Source organism: Hyla sarda, chromosome 1 (assembly GCF_029499605.1).
Source record: "Hyla sarda isolate aHylSar1 chromosome 1, aHylSar1.hap1, whole genome shotgun sequence".
Classification (NCBI taxonomy): Eukaryota; Metazoa; Chordata; class Amphibia; order Anura; family Hylidae; genus Hyla; species Hyla sarda.
Genome location: NC_079189.1, coordinates 12,491,021 through 12,509,726, shown reverse-complemented (window position 1 = coordinate 12,509,726; position 18,706 = coordinate 12,491,021). Strand labels below are relative to the sequence as shown.

General features: G+C 45.5%; 1 protein-coding gene across 4 annotated transcripts in view; it reads right to left on the bottom strand.

Annotated features, from left to right (window-relative positions):
- Positions 1–18,706, bottom strand: part of FBXO41 (F-box protein 41) — a 109,198-nt gene that overhangs the window by 3,539 nt on the left and 86,953 nt on the right. For all 4 annotated transcript variants that reach the window (XM_056552039.1, XM_056552054.1, XM_056552063.1 and 1 more), the window contains exons 7-12: positions 14,385–14,500; positions 12,528–12,680; positions 12,303–12,398; positions 12,074–12,192; positions 193–351; positions 6–121 (exon numbers count right to left, since the gene is read on the bottom strand). In XM_056552039.1, the coding sequence (XP_056408014.1) occupies positions 6–121; positions 193–351; positions 12,074–12,192; positions 12,303–12,398; positions 12,528–12,680; positions 14,385–14,500 (759 nt within the window). The remainder of the gene's footprint in view (positions 1–5; positions 122–192; positions 352–12,073; positions 12,193–12,302; positions 12,399–12,527; positions 12,681–14,384; positions 14,501–18,706) is intronic.

Here is an 18,706-nt window from a genome sequence, read left to right as displayed (position 1 = left end):
GATACCTGCAGCTTGTTGACCATCTCTTCAAACAGTTTCTGGGCTTCCTGGCTACTTGGGTCCTTAAAGTAATCAGCGATTCCCACCTGGACCACGATGGACTTCAGATTCCGACACACACCTATAGGAGAAGATCATCAGGACAGTGCGTGATGTCACAGCCCGGTCCTCACCGAAGGACAGGATACTCACTATTAAAGTGCAGGAGAGCTTTAGGGGTGACCGGGGTGGATGTTAGCACCAGCATCTCCAGTCCCTTCAGACCCTCCCTGCAGACCTCTGCCGCCACCTCCTGGTTGATCTCCGTCACATGGTCCAACTCCAACACCTGCAGACGCATACAGTTCCGTGCTGTAAGGGTTAACGAAGAGGAAGACTGGTGAACAGATGAGGAAAGCCCAGATACCAGACGCTACATTACAGTATACTGCACCTTCTTCTATCACTATGTACATACAGTGGGGATCAAAAGTTTGGACACCCCAGGTAAAAAATGTATTAATGTGCATAAAGAACCCAAGGAAAGATGGAAAAATCTCCAAAAGGCATCAAATTACAGATTAGACATTCTTATAATATGTCACCAAAAGTTAGATTTTATTTCCATCATTTACACTTTCAAAATAAAAGAAAACAAAAAAAATGGCATCTGCAAAAGTTTGGGCACCCTGCAGAATTTATAGCATGCACTGCCCCCTTTGCAAAGCTGAGACCTGCCAGTGTCATGGATTGTTCTCAATCATCATCTGGGAAGACCAGGTGATGTCAATCTCAAAGGTTTTAAATGCCTAGACTCATCTGACCTTGCCCCAACAATCAGCACCATGGGTTCTTCTAAGCAGTTGTCTAGAAATCTGAAACTGAAAATAGTTGACGCTCACAAAGCTGGAGAAGGCTATAAGAAGATAGCAAAACCTTTTCAGATGTCAAAATCCTCTGTTTGGAATGTAATTAAGAAATGGCAGTCATCAGGAACAGAGGAAGTTAAAGCAAGATCTGGAAGACCAAGAAAAATATCAGACAGAACAGCTTGCAGGATTGTGAGAAAAACAATTCAAAACCCACGTTTGACTGCACAATCCCTGGCAGACACTGGAGTTGTGGTACACTATTCCACTATAAAGAGATACTTGTACAAATATGGTCTTCATGGAAGAGTCATCAGAAGAAAACCTCTTCTACGTCCTCACCACAAAAATCAGTGTTTGAACTTTGCAAATGAACATATAGACAAGCCTGATGCATTTTGGAAACAAGTTCTGTGGACCGAAGAGGTTAAAATTGAACTTTTTAGCCGGAATGAGCAAAGGTACGTTTGGAGAAGAAGGGGAACAGAATTTAATGAAAAGAACCTCTGTCCAACTGTTAAGCATGCATTTGGATCAATCATGCTTTGGGGTTGTATGGCAGCCAGTGGCAAAGGGAACATCTCACGAGTAGAAGGAAAAATGGATTCAATAAAATTCAGCAAATTTTGGATGCTAACTTGATGCCATCTGTGAAAAAGCTGAAGTTAAAGAGAGGATGGCTTCTACAAATGCATAATGATCCTAAACACACCTCGAAATCCACAGGGGATTACATCAAGAGGCGTAAACTGAAGGTTTTGCCATGGCCTTCACAATCTCCTGACCTCAACATAATTGAAAATCTATGGATAGACCTTAAAAGAGCAGTGCGTGACAGACAGCCCAGAAATCTCAAAGAACTGGAAGACTTTTGTAAGCAAGAATGGGCAAAGATACCTCAAACAAGAATTGGAAGACTCTTGGCTGGCTACAAAAAGCGTTTACAAGCTGTGTGTCACGATTCGGCTGGCTGGAGGTGGATCCTCTGTGCCAGAGAGGGATTGGCGTGGACCGTGTCGGTGGACCGGTTCTAAGTTGCTACTGGTATTCACCAGAGCCCGCCGCAAAGCGGGATGGTCTTGCAGCGGCGGTAGCAACCAGGTCGTATCCACCGGCAACGGCTCAACCTCTCTGACTGCTGAGATAAGCGCGGTACAAGGGAGTAGACAAGAGCAAGGTCGGATGTAGCAGAAGGTCAGGGCAGGCAGCAAGGATCGTAGTCAGGGGCAACGGCAGGAGGTCTGGAACACAGGCTAGGAACACACAAGGAAACGCTTTCACTGGCACAATGGCAACAAGATCTGGCAAGGGAGTGAAGGGGAAGTGAGGTATAAGTAGGGAAGTGCACAGGTGAAGGTACTGATTAAAACCTCATGCGCCAATCAGTGGCGCACTGGCCCTTTAAATCGTAAAGACCCGGCGCGCACGCGCCCTAAGGAGCGGGGCCGCGCGCGCCGGGACAGCACAGACGGGGAACGGGTCTGGTAAGCGAGTCAGGATACGCATTGCGATCGGGCGCGTCCCGCATCGAGAATCGCATCCCGGCTGGGAACATTATCGCAGTGACCTGGTCGGCAGGTCTGACCGGGGCCCTGCGAATAGGAGAACGCTGTGAGCGCTCCGGGGAGGAGCGGGGACCCGGAGAGCTCGGCGTAACAGTACCCCCCCCCCCCCCCCCCCTTGGGTCTCCCCCTCTTTTTGGAACCTGAGAATTTGAGGATAAGATCTTTGTCCAGGATGTTGTCATCAGGTTCCCATGATCTCTCCTCTGGGCCGCAATTCTCCCAATCAACCCAAAATTTTTTTTTTACCTCTGACCGTCTTGGATGCCAGAATTTCTTTCACCGAAAAAACGTCAGAGGACCCGGAAACTGGAGTGGGAGAAACAACTTTGGGAGAGAAGCAGTTAAGGATGAGTGGTTTAAGGAGAGAGACATGGAAAGCATTGGGAATACGGAGAGAAGGAGGAAGAAGGAGTTTGTAAGAGACAGGGTTGATTTGGCACTTGATTTTGAAAGGACCAAGATAACGTGGTCCCAGTTTATAACTGGGGACACAAAAGCGGACATACTTGGCGGAGAGCCATACTTTGTCTCCGGGAGAAAAAATGGGGGGAATTCTTCTTTTCCTATCGGCATGTTTTTTCATCCGGGATGAAGCCTGTAAGAGAGAATTTTGAGTCTCTTTCCATATGGTGGAGAAGTCCCGAGTCACCTCATCAACAGCGGGCAAACCAGAGGGCATGGGAGTGGGAAGGGGGGGGGAAGAGGGTGACGGCCGTACACCACGAAGAATGGGGATTTAGCGGAAGATTCAGAGACTCTGAAATTGTACGAGAATTCGGCCCATGGTAGAAGATCTGCCCAGTCATCCTGGCGGGAGGAAACAAAATGTTGCAAATAGTCACCCAGAACCTGATTAATTCTTTCTACTTGCCCATTGGATTGGGTATGATAAGAAGACGAGAAGTTTAATTTGATTTTGAGCTGATTACAGAGGGCCCTCCAGAATTTAGACACAAATTGAATGCCTCTATCCGAGACGATATGCGTGGGCAGCCCGTGAAGGCGAAAAATGTGTATAAAAAATTGTTTCGCCAACTGAGGCGCAGAAGGAAGACCTGGAAGAGGGATAAAATGTGCCATCTTGGAGAATCGATCAACGACCACCCAAATAACTGTGTTGCCATGGGATAAAGGTAAGTCAGTAATAAAGTCCATACCAATCTGAGACCATGGTCGTTCAGGAACAGGCAGAGGATGGAGGAGACCAGCAGGCTTCTGGCGAGGGGTCTTGTCCCGGGCACAGACTGTACAAGCCCGCACGAAATCAACAACATCAGCTTCCAGGGTAGGCCACCAATAAAATCGAAAGATGAGTTGAAGGGATTTTTTGATGTCAACATGGCCTGCGAGGTGAGAGGAGTGTCCCCACTTGAGAATCCTGAGGCGTTGGTGTGGAGAGACGAAGGTCTTCCCTGGAGGAGTTTGTCTGATGGAAGCTGGAGAAGTGGAGACAGTCCGGCGGAATAATGTGTTGCGGGGAAGCTTCCACTTCACAGACATCCGATGAACGAGAGAGGGCATCGGCCCTAATGTTCTTGTCAGCAGGGCGAAAATGAATTTCAAAGTTAAAACGGGTAAAGAACAACGACCACCTAGCCTGGCGAGGGTTCAGCCGTTGGGCAGACTGAAGAGAAGAGAGATTCTTGTGATCAGTGTATATAATAACTGGATATTTGGATCCCTCCAGCAGGTGCCTCCATTCCTCAAGCGACAATTTTATGGCCAGTAGTTCTCGATCACCAATGGAGTAGTTTTTTTCCGCCGGAGAGAAGGTCCTAGAAAAGAAACCACAAGTAACAGCATGCCCGGAAGAATTTTTTTGTAGGAGTACTGCTCCAGCTCCCACCGAGGAGGCGTCTACCTCCAATGAGAAAGGTTTGCATGGGTCAGGTAGGGAGAGTACGGGAGCAGAAGAAAAGGCAGTCTTGAGATGATTGAATGCGTCTTCCGCTTGAGGAGGCCAGGACTTAGGGTTGGCGTTTTTCTTGGTTAGGGCCACGATAGGAGCCACAATAGTGGAAAAATGCGAAATAAATTGTCTGTAATAATTGGCAAACCCCAAAAAACGTTGGATAGCACGGAGTCCGGAGGGGCGTGGCCAATCCAATACGGCTGATAGTTTATCTGGGTCCATCTGTAGTCCCTGGCCAGAGACTAAGTATCCTAGGAAGGGAAGAGATTGACATTCAAAGAGACATTTTTCCATTTTGGCATATAATTGATTGTCCCGAAGTCTCTGAAGAACCATGCGGACATGCTGGCGGTGTTCTTCTAAGTTGGCAGAAAAAATCAGAATATCGTCCAGGTAAACCACAACACAGGTATATAGGAGATCACGAAAAATTTCATTTACAAAGTCTTGGAAGACGGCAGGGGCGTTGCAAAGCCCAAAGGGCATAACCAGATATTCAAAGTGTCCATCTCTGGTGTTAAATGTGGTCTTCCACTCGTCCCCCTCCCTGATGCGGATGAGATTATATGCACCTCTTAAGTCCAGCTTGGTAAAGATGTGGGCGCCTCGTAGGCGATCAAAGAGTTCCGAGATAAGAGGTAAGGGGTAGCGTTTTTTTTACAGTGATTTTATTAAGTCCGCGGTAATTAATGCAAGGGCGTAAGGAGCCGTCTTTTTTGGAAACGAAAAAAAATCCAGCTCCGGCAGGGGAGGAAGACTTGCGGATAAGCCCCTTTTTTAAATTCTCTTGGATGTACTCCGACATGGCTTGTGTTTCCGGAGCAGACAGAAGATAGATTCTGCCCCGGGGTGGAGTAGTACCAGGGAGGAGGTCAATAGGACAGTCATAAGGCCTGTGAGGAGGCAAAGTCTCTGCTTGTTTTTTGCAAAAAACATCAGCATAATCCAGATAGGCCTTGGGGAAACCAGATATCGGAGGAACCACAGGGTCTTGACTGACAGTACAGGGAGCAGGCGTAAGACAGTCCTTGTGGCAAGAAGTACCCCAGTTCTTGATTTCCCCGGTGGTCCAATCGAGGGTTGGGGAATGGCGTTGAAGCCACGGTAATCCAAGAAGAATTTCCGAAGTGCAGTTAGAGAGGACCAGAAATTAAATTTTTTCGTGATGGGGTCCGATGCACATTAAGAGGGGTTCCGTGCGGTAACGCACAGTACAGTCCAATCTTTCATTATTAACAGAGGCGATGTAGAGGGGACTGGCGAGACTGGTCACCAGGATGTTGAACCTGTTGATGAAAGAGGCCAAAATAAAATTTCCTGCAGATCCGGAATCCAAGAAGGCCATAGCTGAGAAGGAGAAGGTAGAAGAAGAAATCCGCACAGGCACAGTAAGACGTGGAGAAGCAGAGTTCACATCAAGAACTGTCTCACCTTTGTGCGGAGTCAGCGTGCGTCTTTCCTGACGTGGAGGTCGGATAGGACAATCCTTCAAGAAATGTTCGGTACTGGCACAGTACAGGCAAAGGTTCTCCATGCGGCGTCGTGTCCTCTCTTGAGATGTCAAGCGAGACCGGTCAACTTGCATAGCCTCCACGGCGGAAGGCACAGGAACGGATTGCAGTGGACCAGAGGAGAGAGGAGCCGGGGAGAGAAACCGCCTCGTGCGAACAAAGTCCATATCCTGGCGGAGCTCCTGACGCCTTTCGGAAAAACGAATGTCAATGCGGGTGGCAAGATGAATAAGTTCATGCAGGTTAGCAGGGATTTCTCGTGCGGCCAGCACATCTTTGATGTTACTGGATAGGCCTTTTTTAAAGGTCGCGCAGAGGGCCTCGTTATTCCTGGAAAATTCGGAGGCGAGAGTAGGGAATTGGATGGCGTACTCGCCAACAGAAGAATTACCCTGGACCAGGTTCAGCAGGGCAGTCTCGGCAGAAGAGGCTCGGGCAGGTTCCTCGAAGACACTTCGAATCTCCGTGAAGAAAGAGTGTACAGAGGCAGTGACAGGATCGTTGCGGTCCCAGAGCGGTGTGGCCCATGACAGGGCTTTCCCAGACAGAAGGCTGACTACGAAAGCCACCTTAGACCTTTCAGTTGGAAACTGGTCCGACATCATCTCCAAGTGCAGGGAACATTGCGAAAGAAATTTGTCCGGCAAAGAAAAACGGAGGCTGGATGCGGCCACTCACTGCGGAGGAGGTGCAGGAGCTGACGGAGGAGAAGATTGCTGGAGCTGAGGTAATAGCTGCTGTAGCATCACGGTCAGTTGAGATAGCTGGTGGCCTTGTTGCGCTATCTGTTGCGACTGCTGGGCGACCACCGTGGTGAGGTCAGCGACAACTGGCAGCGGGACCTCAGCGGGATCCATGGCCGGATCTACTGTCACGATTCGGCTGGCTGGAGGTGGATCCTCTGTGCCAGAGAGGGATTGGCGTGGACCGTGTCGGTGGACCGGTTCTAAGTTGCTACTGGTATTCACCAGAGCCTGCCGCAAAGCGGGATGGTCTTGCAGCGGCGGTAGCAACCAGGTCGTATCCACCGGCAACGGCGCAACCTCTCTGACTGCTGAGATAAGCGCGGTACAAGGGAGTAGACAAGAGCAAGGTCGGACGTAGCAGAAGGTCAGGGCAGGCAGCAAGGATCGTAGTCAGGGGCAACGGCAGGAGGTCTGGAACACAGGCTAGGAACACACAAGGAAACGCTTTCACTGGCACAATGGCAACAAGATCCGGCGAGGGAGTGCAGGGGAAGTGAGGTATAAGTAGGGAAGTGCACAGGTGAAGGTACTGATTAAAACCTCATGCGCCAATCAGTGGCGCACTGGCCCTTTAAATCGCAAAGACCCGGCGCGCGCGCGCCCTAAGGAGCGGGGCCGCGCGCGCCGGGACAGCACAGACGGGGAACGGGTCTGGTAAGCGAGTCGGGATGAGCATCGCGAGCGGGCGCGTCCCGCATAGCGAGTCGCATCCCGGCTGGGAACATTATTGCAGCGCACCCGGTCGGCAGGTCTGACCGGGGCGCTGCGAATAGGAGAACGCTGTGAGCGCTCCGGGGAGGAGCGGGGACCCGGAGCGCTCGGCGTAACACTGTGATACTTGCCAAAGGGGGCAGTACAAGATATTAACTCTGCAGGGTGGCCAAACTTTTGCAGACGCCATTTTTAGTTTTCTGTTATTTTGTAAGTGTAAAGGATGGAAATAAAATGTAACTTTTGTTGCCATATTATAAGAATGTCTAATCTGTAATTTGATGCCTTTTGGAGAATTTTCCATCTTTCCTTGGCTTCTTTATGCACAGTAATACAAATTTTTACCTGGGGGTGCCCAAACTTTTGATCCCCACTGTATAAGCATCAGGACTAATGCTGCTCTACAGTATACTGCTCCTTCTCCTATCACCATGTACCTTATAGTAACAGGACTAATGCTGCTCTACAGTATACTGCTCCTTCTCCTATCACTATGTACCTTATAGTAACAGGACTAATGCTGCTCTACAGTATACTGCACCTTCTTCTATCACTATGTACCTTATAGTGTCAGGACTAATGCTGCTCTACAGTATACTGCTCCTTCTCCTATCACCATGTACCTTATAGTAACAGGACTAATGCTGCTCTACAGTATACTGCTCCTTCTCCTATCACTATGTACCTTATAGTAACAGGACTAATGCTGCACTACAGTATACTGCACCTTCTTCTATCACTATGTTCATATCAGTGTCCGGACTAATGCTGCACTACAGTATACTGCACCTTCTTCTATCACCATGTACCTTATAGTGTCAGGACTAATGCTGCTCTACAGTATACTGCACCTTCTTCTATCACCATGTACCTTATAGTGTCAGGACTAATGCTGCTCTACAGTATACTGCACCTTCTTCTATCACCATGTACCTTATAGTGTCAGGACTAATGCTGCTCTACAGTATACTGCTCCTTCTCCTATCACCATGTACCTTATAGTAACAGGACTAATGCTGCTCTACAGTATACTGCACCTTCTCCTATCACCATGTACCTTATAGTGTCAGGACTAATGCTGCACTACAGTATACTGCTCCTTCTCCTATCACCATGTACCTTATAGTAACAGGACTAATGCTGCTCTACAGTATACTGCACCTTCTTCTATCACCATGTACCTTATAGTGTCAGGACTAATGCTGCACTACAGTATACTGCACCTTCTTCTATCACCATGTACCTCATAGTGTAAGGACTAATGCTGCACTACAGTATACTGCTCCTTCTCCTATCACTATGTACTTTATAGTGTCAGGACTAATGCTGCACTACAGTATACTGCACCTTCTTCTATCACTATGTACCTTATAGTGTCAGGACTAATGCTGCACTACAGTATACTGCACCTTCTCCTATCACCATGTACCTTATAGTGTCAGGACTAATGCTGCAATACAGTATACTGCACCTTCTTCTATCACCATGTACCTTATAGTGTCATGATTAATGCTGCTCTACAGTATACTGCACCTTCTTCTATCACTATGTACCTTATAGTAACAGGACTAATGCTGCACTACAGTATACTGCACCTTCTTCTATCACTATGTTCATATCAGTGTCCGGACTAATGCTGCTCTACAGTATACTGCACCTTCTTCTATCACTATGTACCTTATAGTAACAGGACTAATGCTGCACTACAGTATACTGCACCTTCTCCTATCACCATGTACCTTATAGTGTCAGGATTAATGCTGCTCTACAGTATACTGCACCTTCTTCTATCACCATGTACCTTATAGTGTCAGGACTAATGCTGCTCTACAGTATACTGCACCTTCTTCTATCACTGTGTACTTTATAGTGTTAGGACTAATGCTGCACTACAGTACACTGCACCTTCTTCTATCACCATGTACCTTATAGTAACAGGACTAATGCTGCACTACAGTATACTGCACCTTCTCCTATCAATGTGTACTTTATAGTAATGCTGCTCTACAGTATACTGCACCTTCTCCTATCACTATGTACCTTATAGTGTCAGGACTAAAGCTGCTCTACAGTATACTGCACCTTCTTCTATCACTATGTACCTTATAGTGTCAGGACTAAAGCTGCTCTACAGTATACTGCACCTTCTTCTATCACCATGTACCTCATAGTGTCAGGACTAATACTGCTCTACAGTATACTGCACCTTCTATCACTGTGTACCTCATAGTGTAAGGACTAATGCTGCTCTACAGTATACTGCACCTTCTTCTATCACCATGTACCTTATAGTGTCAGGACTAATGCTGCTCTACAGTATACTGCACCTTCTTCTATCACCATGTACCTCATAGTGTCAGGACTAATACTGCTCTACAGTATACTGCACCTTCTATCACTGTGTACCTCATAGTGTAAGGACTAATGCTGCTCTACAGTATACTGCACCTTCTTCTATCACCATGTACCTTATAGTGCCAGGACTAATGCTGCTCTACAGTATACTGCACCTTCTTCTATCACTATGTACCTTATAGTAACAGGACTAATGCTGCACTACAGTATACTGCACCTTCTTCTATCACCATGTACCTCATAGTGTAAGGACTAATGCTGCACTACAGTATACTGCACCTTCTTCTATCACCATGTACCTCATAGTGTAAGGACTAATGCTGCTCTACAGTATACTGCACCTTCTTCTATCACCATGTACCTTATAGTGTCAGGACTAATGCTGCTCTACAGTATACTGCACCTTCTTCTATCACCATGTACCTCATAGTGTCAGGACTAATACTGCTCTACAGTATACTGCACCTTCTATCACTGTGTACCTCATAGTGTAAGGACTAATGCTGCTCTACAGTATACTGCACCTTCTTCTATCACCATGTACCTTATAGTGCCAGGACTAATGCTGCTCTACAGTATACTGCACCTTCTTCTATCACTATGTACCTTATAGTAACAGGACTAATGCTGCACTACAGTATACTGCACCTTCTTCTATCACCATGTACCTCATAGTGTAAGGACTAATGCTGCTCTACAGTATACTGCACCTTCTATCACTGTGTACCTCATAGTGTAAGGACTAATGCTGCACTACAGTATACTGCACCTTCTTCTATCACCATGTACCTCATAGTGTAAGGACTAATGCTGCACTACAGTATACTGCACCTTCTTCTATCACCATGTACCTTATAGTGTTAGGACTAATGCTGCTCTACAGTATACTGCACCTTCTATCACTGTGTACCTCATAGTGTAAGGACTAATGCTGCACTACAGTATACTGCACCTTCTTCTATCACCATGTACCTTATAGTGTCAGGACTAATGCTGCTCTACAGTATACTGCACCTTCTTCTATCACCATGTACCTTATAGTAACAGGACTAATGCTGCTCTACAGTATACTGCACCTTCTTCTATCACCATGTACCTTATAGTAACAGGACTGATGCTGCTCTACAGTATACTGCACCTTCTTCTATCACCATGTACCTTATAGTGTCAGGACTAATGCTGCTCTACAGTATACTGCACCTTCTTCTATCACCATGTACCTTATAGTAACAGGACTGATGCTGCTCTACAGTATACTGCACCTTCTTCTATCACTATGTACCTTATAGTGTCAGGACTAAAGCTGCTCTACAGTATACTGCACCTTCTTCTATCACCATGTACCTTATAGTGTCAGGACTAATGCTGCACTACAGTATCCTGCACCTTCTTCTATCACCATGTACCTTATAGTGTCAGGACTAATGCTGCTCTACAGTATACTGCACCTTCTTCTATCACCATGTACCTTATAGTAACAGGACTAATGCTGCTCTACAGTATACTGCACCTTCTTCTATCACCATGTACCTTATAGTAACAGGACTAATGCTGCTCTACAGTATACTGCACCTTCTTCTATCACCATGTACCTTATAGTGTCAGGACTAATGCTGCTCTACAGTATACTGCACCTTCTTCTATCACTATGTACCTTATAGTGTCAGGACTAATGCTGCACTACAGTATACTGCACCTTCTATCACCATGTACCTTATAGTGTCAGGACTAATGCTGCTCTACAGTATACTGCACCTTCTTCTATCACCATGTACCTTATAGTAACAGGACTAATGCTGCTCTACAGTATACTGCACCTTCTTCTATCACCATGTACCTTATAGTGTCAGGACTAATGCTGCACTACAGTATACTGCACCTTCTTCTATCACTATGTACCTTATAGTGTCAGGATTAATGCTGCACTACAGTATACTGCACCTTCTTCTATCACCATGTACCTTATAGTGTCATGATTAATGCTGCTCTACAGTATACTGCACCTTCTTCTATCACTATGTACCTTATAGTGTCATGATTAATGCTGCTCTACAGTATACTGCACCTTCTTCTATCACCATGTACCTTATAGTGTAAGGACTAATGCTGCTCTACAGTATACTGCACCTTCTATCACTGTGTACCTCATAGTGTAAGGACTAATGCTGCACTACAGTATACTGCACCTTCTCCTATCACCATGTACCTTATAGTGTCATGATTAATGCTGCACTACAGTATACTGCACCTTCTTCTATCACCATGTACCTTATAGTAACAGGATTAATGCTGCACTACAGTACACTGCACCTTCTTCTATCACCATGTACCTTATAGTAACAGGATTAATGCTGCACTACAGTATACTGCACCTTCTTCTGTCACCATGTATTTAGTAGTAGTTGGACGCCCCTCATGTTCATACCTAGTGAGGAGAGCCCCTGCACCCCACAGCCAGCTCCCCCGACGCCCAGCGCCCTGAGGTGCGGCCAGCATCGTCCAATCATCTGCAGGCAGCGGTTACTGAAACGCGTGGGCTGCTGGCTGTGGAGAAAAGAGGACGGCAGATGATCAGCAGCGCTTCCATCTTACAAATACCACAAAGAATTGAGGAACATGATGATAGTGATAAAGATGAACAGTATCCGGCTCACCATGGATGTAATGGCGCCACCTGGAGGGAAATAATGTCTCTACATCCAGCGCCCAAAGCCCAAATAACTTCATGCCCCACAGGATCCGTAGCACTTCTGGGAGATGAACACAATACAAAAGAGTCATATAAAAAATATACTGCACGGTGTGAACCACTGCTCACTATATCAGTGTACATCAGCTTTACACACAATATACCGTAGTGTAATGCTGAATGTCATCACCTGTATGTGACCGCCTGCAGTGCCCGACAGTAGCAGCTCGCCAACCACAGGGATCGGTCCGTCAGGATGTTCGGACAATGGGATATCCGTAGTATCAACAGGTTCCCCCCTGTAGCCTTGAGCAGAGATTCCAGACCGGCTTCAAGACAGCCCCTAAAAGTAACATGTAGAGAGTCATAGGAGCAGTATTATATTCTTGTATGTAGAAGCAGTATTATAGTAGTTATATTCTTGTATGTAGAAGCAGTATTATAGTAGTTATATTCTTGTATGTAGAAGCAGTATTATAGTAGTTATATTCTTGTATATAGGGAGCAGTATTATAGTAGTTATATTCTTGTATATAGGAGCAGTATTATAGTAGTTATATTCTTGTATGTAGAAGCAGTATTATAATAGTTATATTCTTGTATATAGGGAGCAGTATTATAGTAGTTATATTCTTGTATATAGGAGCAGTATTATAGTAGTTATATTCTTGTATATAGGGGCAGTATTATAGTAGTTATATTCTTGTACATATGAGCAGTATTATAGTAGTTATATTCTTGTATATAGGCAACAGTATTATAGTAGTTATATTCTTGTACATAGGAGACTGTATTATAGTAGTTATATTCTTGTATATAGGAGGCAGTATTATAGTAGTTATATTCTTGTATATAGGAGCAGTATTATAGTAGTTATATTCTTGTATATAGAAGGCAGTATTATAGTAATTATATTCTTGTATATAGAAGCAGTATTATAGTAGTTATATTCTTGTATATAGGAGCAGTATTATAGTAGTTATATTCTTGTATATAGGAGCAGTATTATAGTAGTTATATTCTTGTATATAGGAGCAGTATTATAGTAGTTATATTCTTGTATATAGGAGCAGTATTATAGTAGTTATATTCTTGTATATAGGAGGCAGTATTATAGTAGTTATATTCTTGTATATAGGAGCAGTATTATAGTAGTTATATTCTTGTATATAGGAGCAGTATTATAGTAGTTATATTCTTGTATATAGGAGCAGTATTATAGTAGTTATATTCTTGTATATAGGAGCAGTATTATAGTAGTTATATTCTTTTATATAGGAGCAGTATTATAGTAGTTATATTCTTGTATATGGAGGGGTATTATAGTAGTTATATTCTTGTATATAGGAGCAGTATTATAGTAGTTATATTCTTGTATATAGGATCAGTATTATAGTAGTTATATTCTTGTATATAGGGGCAGTATTATAGTAGTTATATTCTTGTATATAGGAGCAGTATTATAGTAGTTATATTCTTGTATATAGGGAGCAGTATTGTAGTAGTTATATTCTTGTATATAGGAGCAGTATTATAGTAGTTATATTCTTGTATATAGGAACAGTATTATAGTAGTTATATTCTTATATATAGGAGGCAGTATTATAGTAGTTATATTCTTGTATATAGGAGCAGTATTATAGTAGTTATATTCTTGTATATAGGAGCAGTATTATAGTAGTTATATTCTTGTATATAGGAGCAGTATTATAGTAGTTATATTCTTGTATATAGGGGCAGTATTATAGAAGTTATATTCTTGTACATAGGAGCAGTATAATAGTAGTTATATTCTTGTATATAGGGGCAGTATTATAGTAGTTATATTCTTGTATATAGGGGCAGTATTATAGAAGTTATATTCTTGTACATAGGAGCCAGTATTATAGTAGTTATATTCTTGTATATAGGAGCAGTATTATAGTAGTTATATTCTTGTATATAGGACAGTATTATAGTAGTTATATTCTTGTATATAGGAAGCAGTATTATAGTAGTTATATTCTTGTACATAGGGGGCAGTATTATAGCAGGACAGATGGCTCACCTTGTGCTTTTCATGTATTCCTCCTTGGTTTCCTTCTTCCCTCTCTGCCGAGGTTTGAGGTTCTGCAGGGTCAGAGAGTGGGTCTGTGTGCACCATTGTGAGAGGGTGACCAGAAACTGCAGGAGAACAGGATAATGTCAGCGACCACCTAATGTACAGACAGTTATACATGTGACTGCAACTGGCCACATTGATCAGACTATCCTCTAATGGTGAAGAGCTGAGGTGTCGTGACAATCCCACCAATCCTGTCTTAGAAACTGAGGGCATGGGGGGGGGGGTTACAGCTTCGCCAGGAGTCGGTGTTTTCCAACCAGGGTGCCTCCAGCTGTTGCAAAACTACAACTCCCAGCATGCCTGGACAGCCAACGGCTGTCCGGGCATGCTGGGAGTTGTAGTTTTGCAACAGCTGGAGGCACCCTGGTTCGGAAACAGTACTATTTACTAAGTATTCATTTACTACCACTTTCCCCCGACTCCTCCCAGTGAGTGTGTAAAGCGATTGTGTATTGATCTGTTAATGGCGGACATAGAGATGAATGGGTAACACTGGAGACACCAAATCAATATGGCCGTCTGTATCCAGCCATGGTATCTCCAGCAGGGGAGGAAACAGACAGCTCACGACCTATATGTTGTCCCCCAACTATGGTTCTCCATTGGGTGCCCCCTATCCCTACAAACCAATGGTTTATTACCAGCAGCCGACTTATAATACCGCGCGCCATTCCTCACCTTATAATACCGCGCACCATCCCTCACCTTATAATACCGCGCCCCATCCCACAATTTATAATACCGCGCGCCATCTCTCACCTTATAATACCGCGCGCCATCCCTCACCTTATAATACCGCGCGCCATCCCTCAACTTATAATATCGCGCCCCATCCCACAATTTATAATACCACACGCCATCCCTCAACTTATAATACCGCGCGCCATCCCTCACCTTATAATCCCGCACCCCATCCCTCACCTTATAATACCGCGCCCCATCCCTCACCTTATAATACCGCGCGCCATCCCTCACCTTATAATACTGCGCGCCATCCCTCACCTAATAATACCGCGCGCCATCCCTCACCTTATAAAACCGCACCCCATCCCTCACCTTATAATACTGCGCCCCATCCCACAATTTCTAATACCGGGCGCCATCTCTCACCTTATAATACCGCGCACCATCCCTCACCTTATAATACCGCGCGCCATCCCTCAACTTATAATACCGCGCCACATCCCACAATTTATAATACCGGACGCCATCCCTCAACTTATAATACCGCGCGCCATCCCTCACCTTATAATACTGCACCCTATCCCTCACCTTATAATACCGCACCCCATCCCTCATCTTACAATACTGTGCGCCATCCCTCACCTTATAATACCGCGCGCCATCTCTCACCTTATAATACCGCACCCCATCCCTCACCTTATAATACTGCACCCCATCCCTCACCTTATAGTACCGCGCGCCATCCCTCCCCTTATAATACTGCGCGTCATCCCTCACCTTATAATACCGCACGCCATCCCTCACCCTATAATACCGCGCCCCATCCCACAATTTATAATACCGCGCGCCATCCCTCAGCTTATAATACTGCACCCCATCCCTCACCTTGTAAGACCGCTCGTCATCCCTCACCTTATAATACTGCACGCCAACCCTCACCTTATAATACCGCGCACCATCCCTCACCTTATAATACCACGCGCCATCCCTCAGCTTATAATACTGTGCGTCATCCCTCACCTTGTAAGACCGCTCGTCATCCCTCACCTTATAATACTGCACGCCAACCCTCACCTTATAATACCGCGCACCATCCCTCACCTTATAATACCACTAACTCATAGACTACCAAACAGGGTAGCCCAAAAAAAAACCCTTTATTTCCCATATATCAAGAAAATGTGAATTTAAAAGTGCAATCTTTATTGAATTCGGGTCGCACTTAATCGTGTTTTAAAAATATAGAGCACCATATCGTCCTACTTATTAGATTCTATATGCATATAAATTGGACCAACTGGTCTATGGATTGAATAAACACTGGAGCGGAGAAGAGGTGCCTGCAGATCACCTGCATTCAGCGCTATTGTAGGACAATGGAGCTCAAAGTTAAAAACTTAACATGGCCCCCCTCGACATGTTTCACTGCCTCAGCAGCGTTATCAAGAGGTAGATAGGTTACCTCTTGATAACGCTGCTGAGGCAGTGAAACATGTCGAGGGGGGCCATGTTAAGTTTTTAACTTTGAGCTCCATTGTCCTACAATAGCGCTGAATGCAGGTGATCTGCAGGCACCTCTTCTCCGCTCCAGTGTTTATTCAATCCATAGACCAGTTGGTCCAATTTATATGCATATAGAATCTAATAAGTAGGACGATATGGTGCTCTATATTTTTAAAACACGATTAAGTGCGACCCGAATTCAATAAAGATTGCACTTTTAAATTCACATTTTCTTGATATATGGGAAATAAAGGGTTTTTTTTTGGGCTACCCTGTTTGGTAGTCTATGAGTTAGTGGTCAAATTCCACCCTCCATATATTGGTCTCTACTAGATATGTTTTTTTCACCTTATAATACCACGCGCCATCCCTCACCTCATAATACTGCACCCCATCTCTCACCTTATAATACCGCGCGCCATCCCTCACCTTATAATACCGCACCCCATCCCTCACCTTATAATACCGCACCCCATCCCTCACCTTATAGTACCGCGCGCCATCCCTCACCTTATAATACTGCGCGCCATCCCTCACCTTGTAAGACCGCACGCCATCCCTCACCTTATAATACTGCGCGCCATCCCTCACCTTATAATACCACGTGCCATCCCTCACCTTATAATACCGCGCGCCATCCCTCACCTTATAATACCGCACCCCATCACTCACCTTATAATACCGCGCGCCATCCCTCACGTTATAATACCGCACCCCATCCCTCACCTTATAATACCGCACCCCATCCCTCACCTTATAGTACCGCGCGCCATCCCTCACCTTATAATACCGCGCCACATCCCTCACCCTATAATACCGCGCCACATCCCTCACCTTATAATACGGCGCGCCATCCCTCACGTTATAATACCACACCCCATCCCTCACCTTATAATACCGCACCCCATCCCTCACCTTATAGTACCGCGCGCCATCCCTCACCTTATAATACCGCGTGCCATCCCTCAACTTATAATACCACGCACCATCCCTCACCTTATAATACCGCACCCCATCCCTCACCTTATAATACCGCACCCCATCCATCACCTTATAATACTGCGCGCCATCCCTCCCCTTATAATACCGCGCGCCATCCCTCACTTTATAATATCGCACCCCATCCCTCACCTTATAATACCGCACCCCATCCCTCACCTTATAGTAACGCGCGCCGTCCCTCACCTTATAATACTGCGCGCCATCCCTCACCTTGTAAGACCACACCCATTCCTCACCTTATAATACTGTGCGTCAACCCTCACCTTATAATACCGCGCGCCATCCCTCACCTTATAATACCACGTGCCATCCCTCACCTTATAATACCGCGCGCCATCCCTCACCTTATAATACCACACCCCATCACTCACCTTATAATACCGCGCGCCATCCCTCACGTTATAATACCGCACCCCATCCCTCACCTTAAAGTACCGCGCGCCATCCCTCACCTTATAATACCGCGCCACATCCCTCACCCTATAATACCGTGCCACATCCCTCACCTTATAATACCGCACCCCATCCCTCACCTTATAATACTGCGCGCCATCCCTCACGTTATAATAGCACACCCCATCCCTCACCTTATAATACCGCACCCCATCCCTCACCTTATAGTACCGTGCGCCATCCCTCACCTTATAATACCGCGCGTCATCCCTCACCTTATAATACCGCGCGCCATCCCTCACCTTATAATACCGCGTGCCATCCCTCACCTTACAATATCCCGCGCCATCCCTCACCTTACAATACCGCGCGCCATCCCTCACCTTATAATACCGCGCTACATCCCTCACCCTATAATACCGCGCCACATCCCTCACCTTATAATACCGCACCCCATCCCTCACCTTATAATACCGCGCTCCATCCCTCACCTTATAATACCGCGCGCCATCCCTCACCTTATAATACCGCGCGCCATCCCTCACCCTATAATACCGCGCCACATCCCTCACCTTATAATACCGCACCCCATCCCTCACCTTATAATACCGCACCCCATCCATCACCTTATAGTACTGCACGCCATCCCTCACCTTATAATACCGCGCGCCTTCCCTCACCTT